The 18,192-nt window shown below is 43.6% G+C and overlaps 1 protein-coding gene across 2 annotated transcripts in view; it reads right to left on the bottom strand.

Moving 5' to 3' along the window:
* Positions 1–18,192, bottom strand: part of sema3bl (sema domain, immunoglobulin domain (Ig), short basic domain, secreted, (semaphorin) 3bl) — an 84,738-nt gene that overhangs the window by 25,418 nt on the left and 41,128 nt on the right. For both annotated transcript variants that reach the window (XM_080016065.1, XM_080016066.1), the window contains exons 4-5: positions 12,667–12,786; positions 617–707 (exon numbers count right to left, since the gene is read on the bottom strand). In XM_080016065.1, the coding sequence (XP_079872191.1) occupies positions 617–707; positions 12,667–12,786 (211 nt within the window). The remainder of the gene's footprint in view (positions 1–616; positions 708–12,666; positions 12,787–18,192) is intronic.

Below are 18,192 nucleotides of genomic sequence, written 5' to 3'. Positions count from 1 at the left end.
CATAGGTTTAAGGCACATGGCTCCAGGGAGACGAGGTGGGGCACACACACACACACACACCCTTGCACTTTCACTGACTCCTAGAATTGCTTGTAACAGTGTGATTTTGGAATATCATGTGACAGAAGGAGAAAAACGCCCTCGAAGTTAAGTGTCAAAGTGCGTGCGTGTGTGTGTGTGTATGTGTGTGTGTGTGTGTGTGTGTGTGTGTGTGTGTGTGAGGTGTTAAAAGATTCACATTTTTAAACATGTGAGAGCTTTGTTTTGAGCGTTTAGGGATTTGTCACTAAACACAAATCAATGTATGATAGAGCTCATTCTGAAGTGCAGAACATTTCGAAGAAAACAATATTACATAATATTAAATATTATGAAATATTAGTTATATTACATTATTATAGGTATTTAAAGGTTTTCCGGGTGGGCTTTAAACAGAGTGATTACATTGTGTGTGATGATCTTGGGCGTCTTAATTGTGGTGGCTGTGGAGAGATGGTGGGCCTTGTTTCCCGACTTATTTGGACAAAAACAAAAAAAAACTTTATAAAGAGACAAATAGAAAAAAAAGTGTTAAAAAGGTGCTAAAACGAAACAGAGTGAACAACAAAGAACGTACCACTGAAGGTACTGGCGAAGGGGAGGCTGGGGTCGTGGGGAACCTTCCCCCGTCCGTTCTCCACGTTGGTAGAGTCCATGGTGAACACATGCTACAGAAGAAAACACAAAATAAACGATTGGAAAAGTATTTATAGGTGTTCAATCCCAGTTTTTAGAAAGGGAGAGTCCCGCCATGCGAATGTCCTGTCCTCCCTCTGAACCCTGTGAGTCTCTCTGACTCCCCCGGTTCCTCCTCCGGACAATGGAGCATTGTCTGGAGGCTCGCGCCGCACGCTCATCACAGGCGAGATGCCGGCATGGAAATCAGACGGAGCGAAAAACAAAAGACAAATTGTGAGCAAGGTGAAGGACATGTGAGCGCCCACACACTGAAGGTCCAGAACGTGCAGAACAGATGATACAGGACCTGCGGGAAAATCTCACCCTGATGCAGTCTCCAACCAAACACTGAGGAAACATCCACAACAAAACTGAAATGGTTTCATATTTGTTGGATTGGGAACTTTTGGTCTGAACATAAAGTAGTTTGCCTAGAATCGTGTGTGCCATGGTCAGATAAGATGAGTTAGGGTAAGGTAACATCATATACGACAAGACAGGATAAAGTTCACACACACACACGCACGCACGCACGCACACACACACACACATGGGTGAAGGGTCACAGTGACTTGGCGTTTCAAAGGGATAATAATAACAGTGAGACTAACAATAGGTTGCTAAACGGCTCTTTCCAGGACCTTCCTTTCCCCCGCTCACACACACACACACACACACACACACACACACACACACACACACACACACACACACAGACACACACACACACACACACAAATAAACACACAAACACACACGCCCAAACATTTTTTCTTTCAATCTCCGTACTGAAGGTCCCTGTGGGGTGGGCGGTTCAGGCGGGGTGTCGGTCTGTTGGCGCGGGGCCTGGCTCCGGGCCTATGGCTGCGTCTTGTGCCTGCACTTGGGGTTGGGTTGTATGTGTGTGCCCCGGGGATGTGGGGTCTACTCGTGCTCCCTAGGACTGGGTTATGCTCCTCGGGGCCACGTGGGGGGGTTGCTGCGCGGGCTTCAGCCTTCTCTGGGGGCCCGGGGGTCTTCTGTGGCTGTGGGCAGGTGCTCGGGGCTTTCCTGCGGCCGTGGGGTGTCTGTGCAGCTGCGGAGCTCGGGGGGGCTTCGGAGCCCTTTCCGCTGCTTGGAGGCGGCGCGACATAATACCAACCTTATACACCAGAACCAATTGGGATTAGTCCTGTACACTCAGCAGACACACACACATACAAATTCAGGCGGTTCCATCACACACACACGCACACCACCAACACCTGGTGTGAACACACCCCAGAACCCTCCTGGTTCCTGTCCTTTCCCCCCTCATTTACTGCCATAATTATGACAGGAAGAGGCCACGTGACTAGTTGTAGTTCCAGTTTTCCTGGACCTGATTAACTGTTTTTTCGATAAATGTTGTCGTCCGATGTTTATGTTTTTGTGTAAACGTTGTTTGGTTCTATGTGTAATTCTCTCACCCGTTGTGAATCTCCCCCTCTTGGAGTAGTGATTAGATGTTTACAGACCCAAACATGATAAATAGTTCTCCTAAGAGGGGGGTTAGTGGTGGCTCTCTATAACCAAAAAACTGTGCTCTTGTCAGGTGACAAGAGTTATTGCAGCAGTTCTTGATGATTCAAGAATTAATAAAGAGTTGCATTGCAGGTTGAGAACTTGAACTCCACTTGCAAACTAACTCTGTCCTAGATGCAATGGCATACAAATGCTCTGTGTTGTATGCCCAGCATGCTGACAGCACAGCTTAAAAAAAAAAGAAGAGAAGAAGGTCCAGAAAAAAAATCTGAAGTCAAATGTTGCTGTTGGATAATTGGAACGAATCTATATGGGCTTGTTGGGCCTCGTTCTCTCCTTGATTTGTCTTTTTTTATTTTATTTTTTGTGTCTTCATCCTCAGTCGTTTACAACATCTCCTTTCTTTCTCATTTAATAATGTTTCCCAGTGGCCACCTCTCTCTCTTTCTCCCTCCATCTTTCCATCTGTTTTCATATTTGTGTATGTATAAATTTACATATCTGTGTGTGTGTGTGCGTGCGTGCGTGCGTGTGTGTGTGTGATTCTGTCTGATCTCACAGCTTCCAGGTAGCTGCTTCCTGAATTGCTGATTAAAATGTCCAGGTCACTTGGGACAACTGACAAAGAGAGAGAGAGAGAGAGAGAGAGAGAGAGAGAGAGAGAGAGAGAGAGAGAAAGAGAGAGAGAGAGAGAGAGGAGCTGGAATACTGTCCTTGAAAAGCTGGAAGGAGACTCCAGGAGCCACAATGGCTTTACAGATAAAACAGCAAAAGGCAGAGACCAAGCTCGCTGTCTCTCTCTCGCCCTCTCTCTCGCTTTCTCTCTCTCTCGATGTGGGAGTGAGCGTGCTGAGCTGCGGAAGCGTTGCCATGAGTGAGATCTTTTTCAAACTTTCTCTTATATTTTCCCCTCACTTTTGTTTTGTTGCTCTTCCTTGTGATCCTGAAGTTTATATTGTGTTGTTTGTGATCAGTGTTATAGTTGAGTTTGTTTGTCGTGGTCGCTGAGCCCAGCACCAGCCTCTGGTGTGATGACATGGGATGGTACAGAAAGTAAGGTGGTAAGGTAAGCTGGTCTGACGCAGCAGCCCAGTCAGACTGCTGCTAGGGTGGAGGAGGAGGAGGAGGAGGAGGAGGACATGTTGATGGATGATGAGCTTGTAAAAATGGCTTCTAAAAGAAAAACAGTTGGGGGTAGAAAAGACGGCTCAACGGCAAAATCAATTTCTAAGGAAGCTCAGAGTTAGTCCTCTGCTGTGGAAGAGGATTCTGATGGATCCATCACTATGTCCCCCCCCAAGTGTCACCTGGCTACTCGTTTAGTAAAATAAAGAAGTTCCTACAAGAGACGAAAGGTCTGAGGGTCAAAGTGGAAAATTCTTTTCCAGACCTGAAATTGTTCATAGTCCGCAAAACCACTCCTGAAAAACACTGGTGAGCTGGGTGAAGACAGTTTCACCGAACATAAATGGAGTGAGGGACAGCACAAAAAGAGCTTCTCTTTTTCAGTTAACTGAAACGAAGGGACTAGATGTCACGTTTGTACAAGAAACACACAGCACTACAGACAAGGAAACTGAATGGAAGAAGGAATGGGGTGGAGAGATCTTCTTAAGTCACAGGTTCAGTAACAGTAGCGGAGCAGGTATTTCATTTGCAAGGCATTTTAAACCCTGCTCCTGTGAAGTAGACGTGATAGTGGAAGGCTGGTTGTTAAAAATCAGAGCACAATACAAAAATGTTTTTTATTAATATTTATGCACCCACAAGGGGGGTTGAAAGAGTTGAAACAAAGAAGAGTTGTTTTTAGATATTCTGAGTAGTGCCATAAACAACTGCAATGTTGACGAGTATTTATTTCTTGGAGGTGATTTTAACTGCACAGCAAATTACAAAATGGAGATCTCTCACAGAGGCAGAACCCCTGCCTCTGTGAGAGATCTGGATTTTTTTTTTAAAGTTTGTTGGTGAATTTGGTTCCCTCTCTTCGGCTAGAGTCAGTTGGGATAAGAGTGAAGCTCTTGTAGTTGGGGAGAGGCTAGGTGGGAGGATCAGGCTGCCGGGAGGGCTGAGGCGGAAGACATGTGGGATCAAATATCTGGGGGTCTTTGTAGGCAACCAAGATTTAATTGGAAAAAACTGGGAAAATGTTGTGGAAAAATAGAAGGACGTTTAAAAAGGTGGAAATGGATTTTGTCACAGCTATCCTGTGAAGGCAGAATGCTGGTGATCAACAATGTGGTGTCTTTAATGCTCTGGCACCGTCTGATGTGTGTTGATCCTCCACGTTACCTGCTGGCTAAGGTACAGGCCACATTTGTTGATTTATTTTGGGACAAACTCCGCTGGCTTCCACAGAGTATTTTGTAACTCCCAAAAGAGGAAGGAGGCCAAGGACTTGTGCGCCTGGCCAGCAGGGGCGCGGAGCTAGGAGGGGGTGGGGGAGCTAGGCTGGCTTGGCTGCACATCTTGGACTAAAATATTCATGGCTTGTCCAACACATGCTGGATATTTGGAAGTGTCAGCTGACTGGGAATGAATGTATTCTTTTAAGGTCTTATTGTCATTGTTTTAACCGGCCTGATTTTAAATACCCCTTCCCCTCTGTTATTGTTGCTCCTGTTTTAAAAGACTGCACAGGGCCTTTTTAACCATAATACAACGGCAAGGTGTTCTACAAAATGTGTGTTAAGGTATTAAATTAATCAAAATGGAATGGTCGCTCTGACAGTCCCTGGAGGGTCCACCTAGATTGAAAGGCAGACGTCAGACCAGAGTGGAGGGCCCTCTACAAATCAAAAAGGGTGCTGATCTTCAGTTGAGGCTTCTACTCTGGCTGTTAATTCCTTCATTTCTGTCTTCAACCCAAGTGTGTCTAGTAACTGTTCTTTCTGTGTACAGACAGAAACTTTCACCGTTTTTCAGAATGCCCCAGACTCTCTCCTTTTTTTCCCGTATTGGAAAAATGTTTTATGTCTTTTGGGGAAGTTTTCTCCAGGCAAACTTTTATGATCTGTTTTAAATATAGCAAAGAATGTGAGAAAAATGCCAACTTTTAAACTGTGTGCTCTGGCCATCAAAGATGGCCCTCTACATAAGTAGGAAAAGAAAGACAAGACGCTTCGAACATAGAGGGACAGACTGTTTATGAGAATGTTGAACTCCAGGTCTCTGTGGATGGGGGCATGAGCAAGCAGAGCATGTGAGTTTTTGTCGCGGAGTGAGGGACTCTCTGACTTTTTTTCCATCTTTCTTTATGTTTTGAATCTATTTTGGTGACAAGTGTTGTGTTTTACTAGTTGTGGTGTGTACATACAGGGTGTGGGGGTGTGGGTGGTGGTTTGTGTGGGTCCCTAGCAATGTTGGACTTCACCAGGTTTACACGGGAGCGCAGGGTTAAGATCTCCCCTGCTTCCCTGTGTTCCCTGGAGGAGTGTGCGCTGGCTGTGGCGCAGGTTGTTGGTCCTGGCAGCGTTGTGTCCGCTGCCAGGTTGAATAGTGCGGTTGAGGTTTTTATAGACTCTTTAGAGAAGGTGGTGGAACGGGGCGTCATAGTGAACGACGCATTCCTTTCTGTGTCGCCTCTCTCAACTGCAGCTAAAAAGGTGACTGTCCAATGTCCCAGCTTTTATAAGTGACGAGATTCTGATCAGGGAACTGACAAGACATGGAAAAGTAGTCTCCACCATGAAAATAATGTCATCTAGATGTAAAGCACCTGAGCTTAAACATGTGGTGTCTCACAGGAGACAGGTTCAGATGATCCTCAATAAGCAGAATGAGGATCTAAACGTGTGTTTTAAAATAAGAGTCGATGATTTTGATTACTATTTATAAGTTATATCTGAGACAACAATGTGCTTTGGATGTGGTGAGGAGGGCCACCTGATAAGAGCCTGTCCAGGAAAAGCCTCTGTGTCTGGGGAGAAGAGCAGAGCACCAACAGGGACAGACGGAGGGAAAGCCCAGGGTCAGACCCAGGCTGAGGTGGTTCAGGAGAACAGGAAGGAGAAGCAGGTGGCGGGCCACGAAGCAGCAGGACAGAAGGAAGCTGTGACATCACCAGCTTCAGATGAAGCAGGTGAAGCATCGCTGGCTTCATCTGAAGCTGCTGATGTAGTCACTGAGATTACTGTGACAGTGCTGCAGGAGCACAGGGAGAGGCTGGTGGAGAGGTGGAGGTGCAGGTGGGAAGGAGGGAGAAATGGAGGATGGTGCTCTGGCAGCTACTGTGGCCAGAGCAGTGCTGACAGGAGGCAGTGAGTATGAGGAGATGATGGAGGAGGAGTCCCTACTTACCGTACCTCGCCTAAAGAGAAAAAACAAAAGTAACATCGGCTCTGAGGTGGAAAACAGGGACAGGACAATCAAAAGGAAAACAAGCAGAAAAAAGATGGAGTCTGACTTCAGTATTGAGGAGGAACATGCTGGAGCTGCTTGGATTTCCAGGGTAACCACACACCAGGACTTTCCCAGAGACTGGTTTCCACCGGGAACATCAGGCTATGCCACATAGCAGATACAGCAGGACCAGGACGCCACATCACCCTGGCAGCAGCTCAGCTGCTAAACCTCCGACCCACACGGCACACAAGGGACATTCTAAACATGTGGATTAAAAGACTTTCTGAGGAGGAGTTGGCGATGCTGAGGGACTATGGCAACGGAACAAAACTTCCCAACAAAAATTACCCTTTTCCAGAACTGGGTTTTAGTCCTGTTTTCGATGGTTTTAAAGCGACAGTAGGTGGTTTAACAAAACGACAAAAAAAAAACATTTGTACATAGTCAAGGGCAAAATACTGTACAATACTATACAAACACTGTGTCAAAGTCTTAAACAAAAATAACTTAAATGGAAGGCGGGACGCAGTGAGGAGAGAGTACCTGGGCACAGAGAACAGCGCCAAGCCTGGGTGGAGTCTTGTACAAAGCTCCTTTAAACAAGAGAGCAGGTGAGAACATTCAGTGGAGAACATTACACGAGCCGTGTAATGTTCTCCACTGAAAGAGTCAACCCCTTTGTCAATGTTCTTAACCCAACTGTCCCAAAACAATGTCCTTTCTGTGACCACACAAGGGATAGCAAAGTTGTCAATCTACTGGAGTAGAAAGATGATGGTGGAGAGCAGATCTGACCCGGGAGCAGCTGTCCTCTTTGTAGCTCTAGTGAGGGCCCGGGTCTGGGTGGACTACGGCTTCCACAAACTGATGAACAGCCTGGATGAGTTCACACAACGGTGGTGCTACTCCAATATCATTTGTTCTGGCGTAGAGGGGAATCTTTTTTTAAGCCCCACCTTTAAATAAAACAAGAAAAAGATTAACTGCTGTTTGAGTGAATTCCTCATAATTATGTACTCTATTTCTATGTTTTTTTGTTTATTTTTATTTATTATTAGAAGAAGAATCTTTAATTGTCACACAGCACACCTCACTACAACAAATGCACGCACATACACACACACGTACATACACATGCTTTGGATGGTGACCGCCCGGAGCACGGTGCCAACAGCACCTCAGGCGGGAATCGAACCCAGCTTGCTGTGAGGCAGCAGTGCAATGCACTGCGCCACCGTGCCACCATAATAATATAATATATAATATATAATAATATATAATTTAATAATTATATATTATTATTATTATTATTATTATTATTATTATTATTATTATTACTATTATTATTATTACTTTCTTTTATTGTGGGGGGGGGGGTTAATTGTTTTTATTAATGCATGTTTTTTTCAAATCACTTAGACCCTGACTCTCTCTCTCTTTCTCTCTCTCTCTCTCTCTCTCTCTGGTGGGTGGAAGGCTGCTTAAAAAATGTTAAATTGGACAAATCACAATTTTATTTCCAGTGCAAAAATAAAATGTGTCCAGTTGGGTTTACTGTAAGCAACCTTCCTAAACCTCCTTGTAACATTTGATCCACATTTCTTTAACATTTTGGTACCATATGAATATATCTGTTGTGTGAATGGATTCAAGTCAAAGTCAAAGTCAAAATTATCACCTCACAAAATGACTGACCCAGCTTCAGACCAACTTATCAACAAAGTTAAAAAACAATGAAATATTTTTTACGAAGTATTTTCACCAAGTCTTTACTTTACTAAGACTTACTCACCAAACACTGCATTGCATTTTGGAACATTGGAACATTTCACTCCATAGAGTGACGCTGCTGTGCACTCTGTGTGTGTGTGTGTGTGTGTGTGTGTGTGTGTGTGTGTGTGTGTGTGTGTGTGTGCGTGTGGGTGTGTTTCTCAAGCTACATCCCTTTCTATATTTAATAGCTTTTATATGTCTGTCTTTAATCATGTTTGTGAATATTTCTGTCAGTATAGATGTCAATTATGTGTGCGTATTTGTATGTGTATGTGTGTGTGTGTGGGGTGGGGGTGGGGTCTGGGGGCTGGATTTGCCACCACTGAAATACTGTGGTTTATTTTCACATCTCTGACACTGCTCAGGCCGCTGTGTCACTCACCATGGGAATCCCATGTGCATGTGGTTGTGTTCTTCTCTGTGGGTGTGTGTGTGTCTGTGTGTGTGTATGTGCACATGCATGTGAGGTGAAACACCCTTGGGGGTCAGAGGTTATCCCACCCAGGGTCCAGTCCGGCGGGGTTGGAACCCTCGGCTCCTCGTGGAGAGGTCAGACAAACAGAGCTCTGAGTCCCAGACTCTAAATAAATGGACAGGCTCCCTTGCGGAATGACGGGTTGGCTACCTGGAGAGAGATGCTGGCTGCTGCTGGGCTGGAGCACACGCACGCACTCACCAGGCACGCACGCACGTACGCACGCACGTACACACGCACGTACACACGCACGTACGCAAGCACACACACACTCACACAGACACGTCACACTGACACACACTAATGGGGAATTAGGAGGGAATTCCTTATTGTACCTCAAGACTTATAACAATTGGAGATCAAAAATTCAAGATTAATATTGATCAGAAATCCTTCTCTGAGGAATGATTCAACATCTTTGCCTAAATTGATAACCAAAAACTGAAATTGAGAAGAATATTTATTTATGTTTATTAAAATGAAAAAATATTTATTATTATAATAATTATTATTTTGAGTGTACTTCACATTTGGATAATCATAAGGTTTTACCAATGAATATACATGCCAATATGACATGCGAAAATATCTCCTCCTTCATGTGCATCCTAAACTCATTCATTCCCCCCCCCCCCACACACACACACACACACACACACACACACACACAAACACACATACACATACACACGTGGGTACAGCAGCAGGGTCTATGGGTCTTTAACACATACAGTATACATCTGAACAGCAATAAACTAGGAGTTACTTCACGGCTGAGCCTTTCCACACACACACACACACACACACACACACACACACACACACACACACACACACACACACACACACACACACACACACACACACACACACACACACACACACACACACACACACAGACACACACACACACACACACACAAACATATAAAAGCTCACACATATACAGACAAAACATGTTCATAGTGTGAAGTGAAATGAAACAATAAAAACATAACATGCATTTGGAGGCTCTTGGAATCTGCTCATTGATTTCTGTGTTCTGCTTTTGGCAACTGTGCAGAGTTTGTGCAGAACAGAGTTTGGCATTTTTCCAGGACACAGATCATTTTTCATTTATCTTTCATCTCCTCCCCAAACTGGCAAGCTGTGAAGCAATTCCCCTGTTGCTGTGGTCTGTTTATTGCAAAGTTCTCATCACTTTTTGTCCTTTTCATCAAACTAAAGCACACGTTCGCACTTGTTTTAGAACCGGGCTCATCTGCTTCTCTTTTGGCTGTTATGTAGCTGCGTTTCTCACTTACATTCATTGTTGGCCGTAAAGATTGCGGTAAATGTTTTTGATTCTTTGCGGCTTTTAAATGATGGCTTCCAAAATATTGACTGGAAAGCGTTTGGGAGGCAGAGGTACAGACTGCCTGTGTGGTTATGTAAAGAATGAAAATGGTTTTCTGACACATTTTTGGCAAAGGCTGCACAGTGTACTTTTAAATTCCAAAAGTCATGCCTTGGGATTCAGGCTGCAACCTCCTCCTCCCAGGCTGCCTCTGTTCAGCCTTGGAGCCCAATCCGTCACCTTTTAGCGGCTTTTTATTTTTCATTATCAGCGAGACTAAAGCTTTGCGCTCTGGTTTTATCTTGCAGTTTGAGATCTTTGCTGCTGTGAATTTCGAGTACTCCCCTGGACTCTGAAAACACTGAATTCAAAAAAGGATTGCACAGCTTTTGTGGCCGCTAAATCAGCGCAAATAATACAAAAAACAACCGCCTCATTCACAAAGCACCTGCAAAGGGTGAATTGCACCCTTAACTGCTCTGCCACGCAAATAGCGTCTCAGTGTGCCGGTGCACATATTTAAATTAGGTATTAGGCGAAATTGGTCCCTTTCTATGCAAATGAGCATTGTTGCAAAAAAACGTCCAATTCAAAAACACCATATTTCCTATTAAACTGAAAAGATATCAAAAAGAACAACTTAAATGTATAGGGAATAGCGATAAAGTGGTCAAAATTGTCATTAAACCACAGATGGCATTGAACCTCATAGGACCATGGACAGCTCCACAGGCCGCTGCATCTGAAAGGCAGCAGGGTTCTAAATCCCGCACTGAAAAAAACTTTGAGGTAGAGTAAAGTATATTAAATTAACTTACATAAGTTAACTGATAACTAGAATTTCTTAAGTAAAATTTTTACTGTGTGGGAATAGTACATTTTATTATAGATTTACTCATACAATATAATGTGTAGTCATTGCACATGAATCAAAAAATACTAAGTAAATTTTAATCGTAAGAGGTGTTTGAATCCGCGCATCTCCGTCAATCTGCAATCTGACACAAAACAAGGGCAAATTGCACTCAGCAGTAAAATTTTATGGGCGTGTTTGCGCTGGCCTATCATTGGCACAATAAATTTGGTGAATCGGACGCTAAGACGGCGCAGATAGCGGGCGCAATTGATGGTACTATTAGCAACAGCAATCCATTTCTTTGTGTATTCGCCCCTTTGGCTTTTGTCCAACTGTCCAAACAGATGAGTTGAGTTGACTTCCTGTTCCATTCCATATTTTAAATAGCACATAAACTATAGCATATATAGAAGCTTAAATCCCGGTCAATACACCGTGTACACAGTGTTCTAGCAGAATTTGTTCATATGACGTGGAAAGTTTCTGTTTTCTCTTCACCGAAGATGATGAATGTAGAGCACAGAATGACACTGACAGCTGAATTTAAAAATTAGGAACACACACATTACAGCACACACGCACATACACTCACACACAAGCATGACCACAGCAATCTCTGGTTTGCTAAGCCTCACAAAGCCGCAGCAGGTACAGAAGGGAAACAGGAAAAGAGGAATCATGTAATCCCAAATATTCACACGCAGAACATGCCGCACACTTCACATCCACTCAACGCCGTCCTTCCCCCCATCCATCGCATTCCTTCTCTCCCTCCAAACCAGAAGCCTCTCCTCCTCTGTTCACATGCCCAGTTCAACCCCATCCTGCTGGGAGGGACACACATTCAGCTGGCACAGCCAAAAAAAACACCTTGGTTACCAAAGTTATCCATTTATCTAAACAAGTTATAGTTTCACATTTCCTGGCAATTTTCTGAAAGAGCTTAAGCTCCACCCAAACTTTCACCGCTACCTTAACCTCACCGGAAACCTAACGCCCAACCCAGACCCCATGTGGAGATGGAAAAATATTTTGTCTGAAACAATAGGCTACAGTACCAGCCAGTTTTAAATGGCTCCATTCATGTCCCTCTCCAACTGTTTCAGAAGTACAACTGTGCAGATTTCCACTGAGCTGAGAGGCTCAGTGTGTGCAGCATGTACAGCAGGAGCAGAAGGGCCCTGTGATGCAGCTGCATCGTGGGGCTCATCCCTGATCCTGGAGCTCTGAGCTCAGGACCACAACAAGAATCAGTGTATTTTCAAAAAAAATATATATCATTTTTTCTTTTCTGCCACACAGGCGGTGTGGCTATAAGGGTTTGTGGGAGGCGGCAGAAAGAAAAAGTGGAAAACGTGATTCATAAATTAATGTGAAACTTTCACAATTACTCTATGAATCAAAATATATTCATACGAAAAGAGAAAGTTGACAGAAAAAACGAGAGATGCATATACTTGTATGGGCATTTCTATGTATATGTATATTCCTGTGTGCACGTGGGTATTTGGGTGTATGTACATGTGTGCGGGTATGAATGTGTATCTTTGAGTATATCTAGTCTGAATCTACTGGTCTACTGTATGTGTGTGTGTGTGTGTGCATGTTTTTTTGGTTTGCATGTTGTTTTTGTGTGTGTGTGTGTGTGTGTGTGTGTCTCACCTCTCCTCTGTGTCCAACATGGACATACGTGCACATCGGCTGGAAGGCTCCGGTGCCGCATGCCAGCAGGTGGGTTCGGTTGAATGGCTGCAGGAGCCGCACGAAGTTAGCACACTCCGTCTGTAACACACACACACACACACACACACACACACACACACACACACACACACACACACAGACACACACACAGACACACAGAGGGCACGAAGGGGGGTTTAGATAAATCAAGGCGTCATACAAGCCAATGATTTCTTAACAAACCTTATTGATCCCACATGTCGGTCACGAGGCCAAGAGGAGTTTTATTAGAAGAAACACGATCGCCTCCATATCGTTGATGTAGCGCGTTTCCCCCATTCACTTATTTATTTATTTTAACACCGAGTGACTGTATTTCACGTCTGTAGGTCATCGTTTCATGACAGGTTCAAGTCAGAATAATGATATAAGCGATCCTGATAAGCCAACAAAATACAAATAAAATGATCCGTGCCAATGTGAAATTCCCTCGAGGATAAAAGACTTCATTTTAGCTCGTCCATCTTAACATGAGTGTGACGTCAATAGAGTGGAAATAAACAGGGATTTAGCCTGCTGGTTCCCAACAAAAGACAGGAGAGCAGGAGAAAGGGCAAGAAAGAAAGCAAGAAAGATAGAAAGAAAGAAAGAAAGAAAGTGTGGCAGAACAAGGGCCGTGGTTAAGCCACGGTTGCAGACGGCAGCGCGGCTTCCTTCCCGTGGCTGTACAGCTTTCCCCAAACAGCCGGATTAGCACACATGCGGCGCTGATTGGTCCGATCCGGGGCAGGGAGCTTTCTTAATGGTTGTCTGTCTTGCAGAGAGGGATCGGCGTCCAGGGGCCCGTGAAGCCATCCTTCCTCATAAGCCCAGACTTCACGGTTATTATTATTGTTTATCATTTTGGCTAGCGAGCCTTTCTGTTCATGTACGTAATAAAAGCTCACGCCATGTCGGCGCCCCAGTGCCAGAAAGACTCTCCCTCCCTAAACCCCTACCGGTGGGTAGAGACTCCCACAGGAGGAAAGAAAGAAAGAAAGAAAGAAAGAAAGAAAGAAAGAATTGAAAAAAACAAATAATGAAAAGAATGAAATAACAAAAATAACGAAAATGATGAGAGAATGGAAAAGTAGAGAAAAAATAGAGAAAAAACATTATATTAAACATTATTTTATATGATTTAATATTATTCTGGAAATATTTTAGAAGAACACAGAAATAAATAATTAAATAAACAAAGACTGGAAAAAATAACAGAAAAAAAAATATCAAAGCCACAATATGAGATGGTTCTGGTTCATTCTGTCCCTATCCAGATGAAAATCGTAATCTGAGTAAAAATAAGGATTCTATAAATCCTTTTACATCCAGATGACGACACTTGGACTCTCACGTGTCGAGCTGAGTCAGCACTGCCAAGTCAAACAAGAAGTCAAACAGGAAGTAGACCGGAAATAGAGGACATTACTTTTCCCTGTCGCCCCTCAGTTTGGACCAAAAGCTATTGAAACATGGCGCATGGTAACGGAAAGGAAACAGATACAGACTGACTGTCGCTGTCTCAGTGGAGGAGGTCAAACTCATACACGTGGAAAAAAAAGTTTGTCTAGTGTGTGTGTGTGTGTGTGTGTGTGTGTGTGTGTGTGTGTGTGTGTGAGTGTGTGTGCGTGTGCGTGTGCGTGTGCGTGTGCGTGTGCGTGTGCGTGTGTGTGTGTGTGTGTGTGTGTGTATGTATGTGTGGCCCTCCAGTGACAGGTCTTAAACATAGTGGATTGCTTCCTGAAGTGCTTGAAGCCGCGTGGAGCTGAGCTGTGCTTATAAACCACGTCACCGGAGCAAGATCAATGATCTACACAACTCTCTTACCCTTCCCTTGTAAATTAAACTGATCAAGCCAATTAAAGTGGTATTCCCATATTTGATATTTATGACAGACTTAGACCCGGTTTATACCTGGAATTAACATATGTCTTTGGTGATCCGATCACAAGTGGATGGCTCTAATGCCAGGTGTAAACGCACCTCAATGCGATTTGAGATGCGATGGCTCAGACCACATTCGGAGGTGGTCGGGGCCACATATGGCCACAACTTTCTTTCTTTTTCTTTTACCACTGTAAACACAAATGTGTCCTGGGCCCCATTGAAGGACTGCCTACTCAACACTCAACTGATCGCGTAAGCGTGCTCTGGTCGGGAAATTCCCCCGTGCTCCCCATCGGAGAAGTGCATGATTTATTATTTACAAGTAAAGTATTGACACAAAAATATCTAGATTTTACTAAATGAAGTCCCATAGGAACAGAAAGCAAGGGGGAGATATGTGTGACGCAGCTAGGGCCGGTCGGGATACACAAGATTTTTTGTAACAGGACGGAATGGGACAGTCCCTTAACTCAGTTGTGTTTAAGCATTTTGTTTCATACAAGTAGGAAACAAATGAAAATAAATAGATCTAAAATAAATACACAGGAAACTTGCACGGCACAGTCCGCCGGTGCAACGCGCCGTCTGGAAGAGAAGAAAAAACACTCCAATTCTCTGAGTTAGGTTTACGTTTTTTCATTTTCCATACAAGTAAGAAAATATGAAAATAAATAAATCAAAATCTTTCTCTATGAGATTATAATTTTATATTTCTATATTATAGTCACAATATATTGTATATTATAATTATACGTACTGTATATACTTATATGCTTATATACTGTATATTATGTACTAAGAGCTGACCACTTGTGATTGGATCACCCAAGAAGCATGTTAATGCCAGGTGTAACAGAGCCTTATTCAGCCAGCACTTTATTAGAAAAAGATGTATGTACGCAATGAATTTGCGTTATGCATGTGCTCCTCTACATGCTGTGTGCATTGTTGGTGGCGGGGTCCGCCACTCTCGAAAATTATGCAAAGATCCTAGATAGTGTTGGTCGATAGCCACCACCTCGACCGACCAAGAGGAAGGGAAAACTGGAAAAAAATGGAAATGGCCATTCTCTGACTTAACCATTTTAAGGATTATCACTTTAAGGAGGCCCTATGAAGTAATCATTGAAATGACTTTTATTTTACAGATTATGCCACGGATTTGGAGCATATTAAATTCGTTTTATTGTTTCTCCCACAGCGTTTGCTTGACTTTAGGACTCGTTCAAAGGGAAGAAAACATTGTTCGGTCTCGCTCTATATTATTTTCCCCAGAGTTTTCATCGGATGGTTGATGCTGATAGGATGGAGCAATGTTTATCTCCACTCTGGTGAAAAGCTGTGTGTGGTCTGAACAGCGGGACAAATCTCTGAATTTACAGCTAAGTGTGTCTGCTGTGCTCCATGTTCGCTCCCTTGGCGTTTGATGGTTTACTCTGCATTCTGACAGCGGAGAGCTTAGAGAGTGACTCAGATATGGCAGAAATGAGTTTCACCAATGTTTCTCCTTGGACTTGGATCTGTCCTATCAGACGTGTGTGCTGTAGGATACTTGAGACAGAATTAACAAAACCAATCTGTATCATTTCACCTTTGGGTACAACAACATAAGAGCAACTTGAACTCTCTAAGAAAAGTAGAATTGAAAGGGTGAGGCAGAGATGTGTTGCTCTTTCATTGAAAGAATGACTTCTTGTTCTCGTGTCCTGGGATGTTTTTCAAGACCTGTGTGGTCTTTTTTTGGTTCAGCTGCATGGGAGGAGGCGTAAAGCAGAACAAATTCGGTTTTATTGTGTGCCAGCTCCCTGGGACCCGTCCTGTGGGATCCCAGGGAGTATCCGCATGGATCCAGCGAGGTTAGAAACCAGAGCGAGTTAATCACCGGCTGGAGGAGCCAAGGTCACGACCAGCGGTATGAAACCATGTAGTTGGATTGGAGTGTTTTCTTTCATTGTCACAGGCTTTCAAGCACAAACAGGCTGGATATACGCACGCTTTGCAAAGCATTTTGAAATGTTAACACTGTCGGACAATAACAGAGCAATGAAGCAAGTAATTGCTTATAATTAAGGGGAAATTCTTGTATTTCTAGATGATTGGGAGTCAAGCAGAGTGATGATGAAGGACGTGGTCGCGATTGCCTCATTGTCATGAATGCGTCCAATTGTTGCTCAAGAGCAGTTTGCTTTTGAGCAACACTTCTCAATCCCTCGACGGGACTTTTTAACTAGGACCTTTCAGCAACCGCTCATGAAATAAAAGAATGCAACAAACATCTTAAAAGGTGTCTCCACCAGCAACTAAAACTCCCAACATCAGAAAAGTTAAATGAGCTTTTGATGCCAAACAGTATCAATGAGAGTTCAGAGCTGGAAAGCAGTTTCCAATATAAACACGCAGTGGTCGGTGGAGAGCAATCAAGCTGCCTAACACTAACAGGAAACCAGGATAACACGTTCAGGGACACATACACACAACCACATGAACACACACACACACACACACACACACACACACACACACACACACACACACACACACACACACACACACACACACACACACACACACACACACACACACACACACACACACACAGACACTAGGAAGCTAAACAGCTGAAATCTTGAGTCAGTCCAAGTCTTTGGTCTCAGCATCTGTTTAATCCGCTCATTTGAGAGCTCAGTTTTCCTACAGGCATAAAGATGGAAAAAAAAAAAAATAATTTCAAATTTGCCAGAGTAGGAAATCTAAACCTTTGACCACATGTGTCAAAATCACATCCCGTTGCCCAGAACTCCTCGGCTCCTCCCAAATTATGAGGCAGCCCTCATTCTGCCTGCCGAGATGAAGTCATAATCCTCAAACGGAAGAATTAACCTATTGCCTACTTTCACTTGCCTACCAAGAGATTGGAGGGGGTTGTCAGAGGGTAATATTGGACCATATCAACCAAATAATGTTTTCCAATTAAAAAATTGAATATTGGGTCTTAATTTTGTATTTATTTCCCCAATAATAGTATATATATTTTTTTTTTTATCTTGGTGGCTATTAGAGACACCAAAATGAATACTGTATATATTAGTTATCTGCGAAGGATACGATACTAGAGGCTGAAATCAACAGATTTTACACCATCATGAATACCTTTCCGCTGGAAAGAGTGTCTAAGAAGGTCTAAAATACAAATTTTAGAAACCTCCTCTCAACCAGCTGTATTGGAGTGTAGAGCATTAGGCATATTTCAGAAAGAACCCCAGGACCATGTGTACGCTGCTGATTCCATGCCAACAGCAGGCGGTGTTTCCATGCTCAACTCACTGAAAGCAGCTGAAATATTTGGTCGTGGTGGCTGGTGTTAATTTCCCAGCATGCGCTGAGGCAGGGCGGGGCAGTGACAGGAAACACTGGATCAATGCTCATCTGTTCTTTGTGTCGCATCTTTTCACCATTACACCAGTTCCACAAGCACAGTCTGTCGCCTGGGTAGCGGCTGTACCGATCAATGGAATTTTAACTGGATCCAGGGAACACACAGAAGGATTAGGACTTTTTTTTTTAAATGTTTTTGTATTA

This window comes from Zeus faber (assembly GCF_960531495.2).
Source record: "Zeus faber genome assembly, chromosome: 15".
NCBI lineage: Eukaryota > Metazoa > Chordata > Actinopteri > Zeiformes > Zeidae > Zeus > Zeus faber.
Note: the sequence above shows the minus strand (reverse complement) of the source record. Positions and strands in the feature narration are given on the sequence as shown.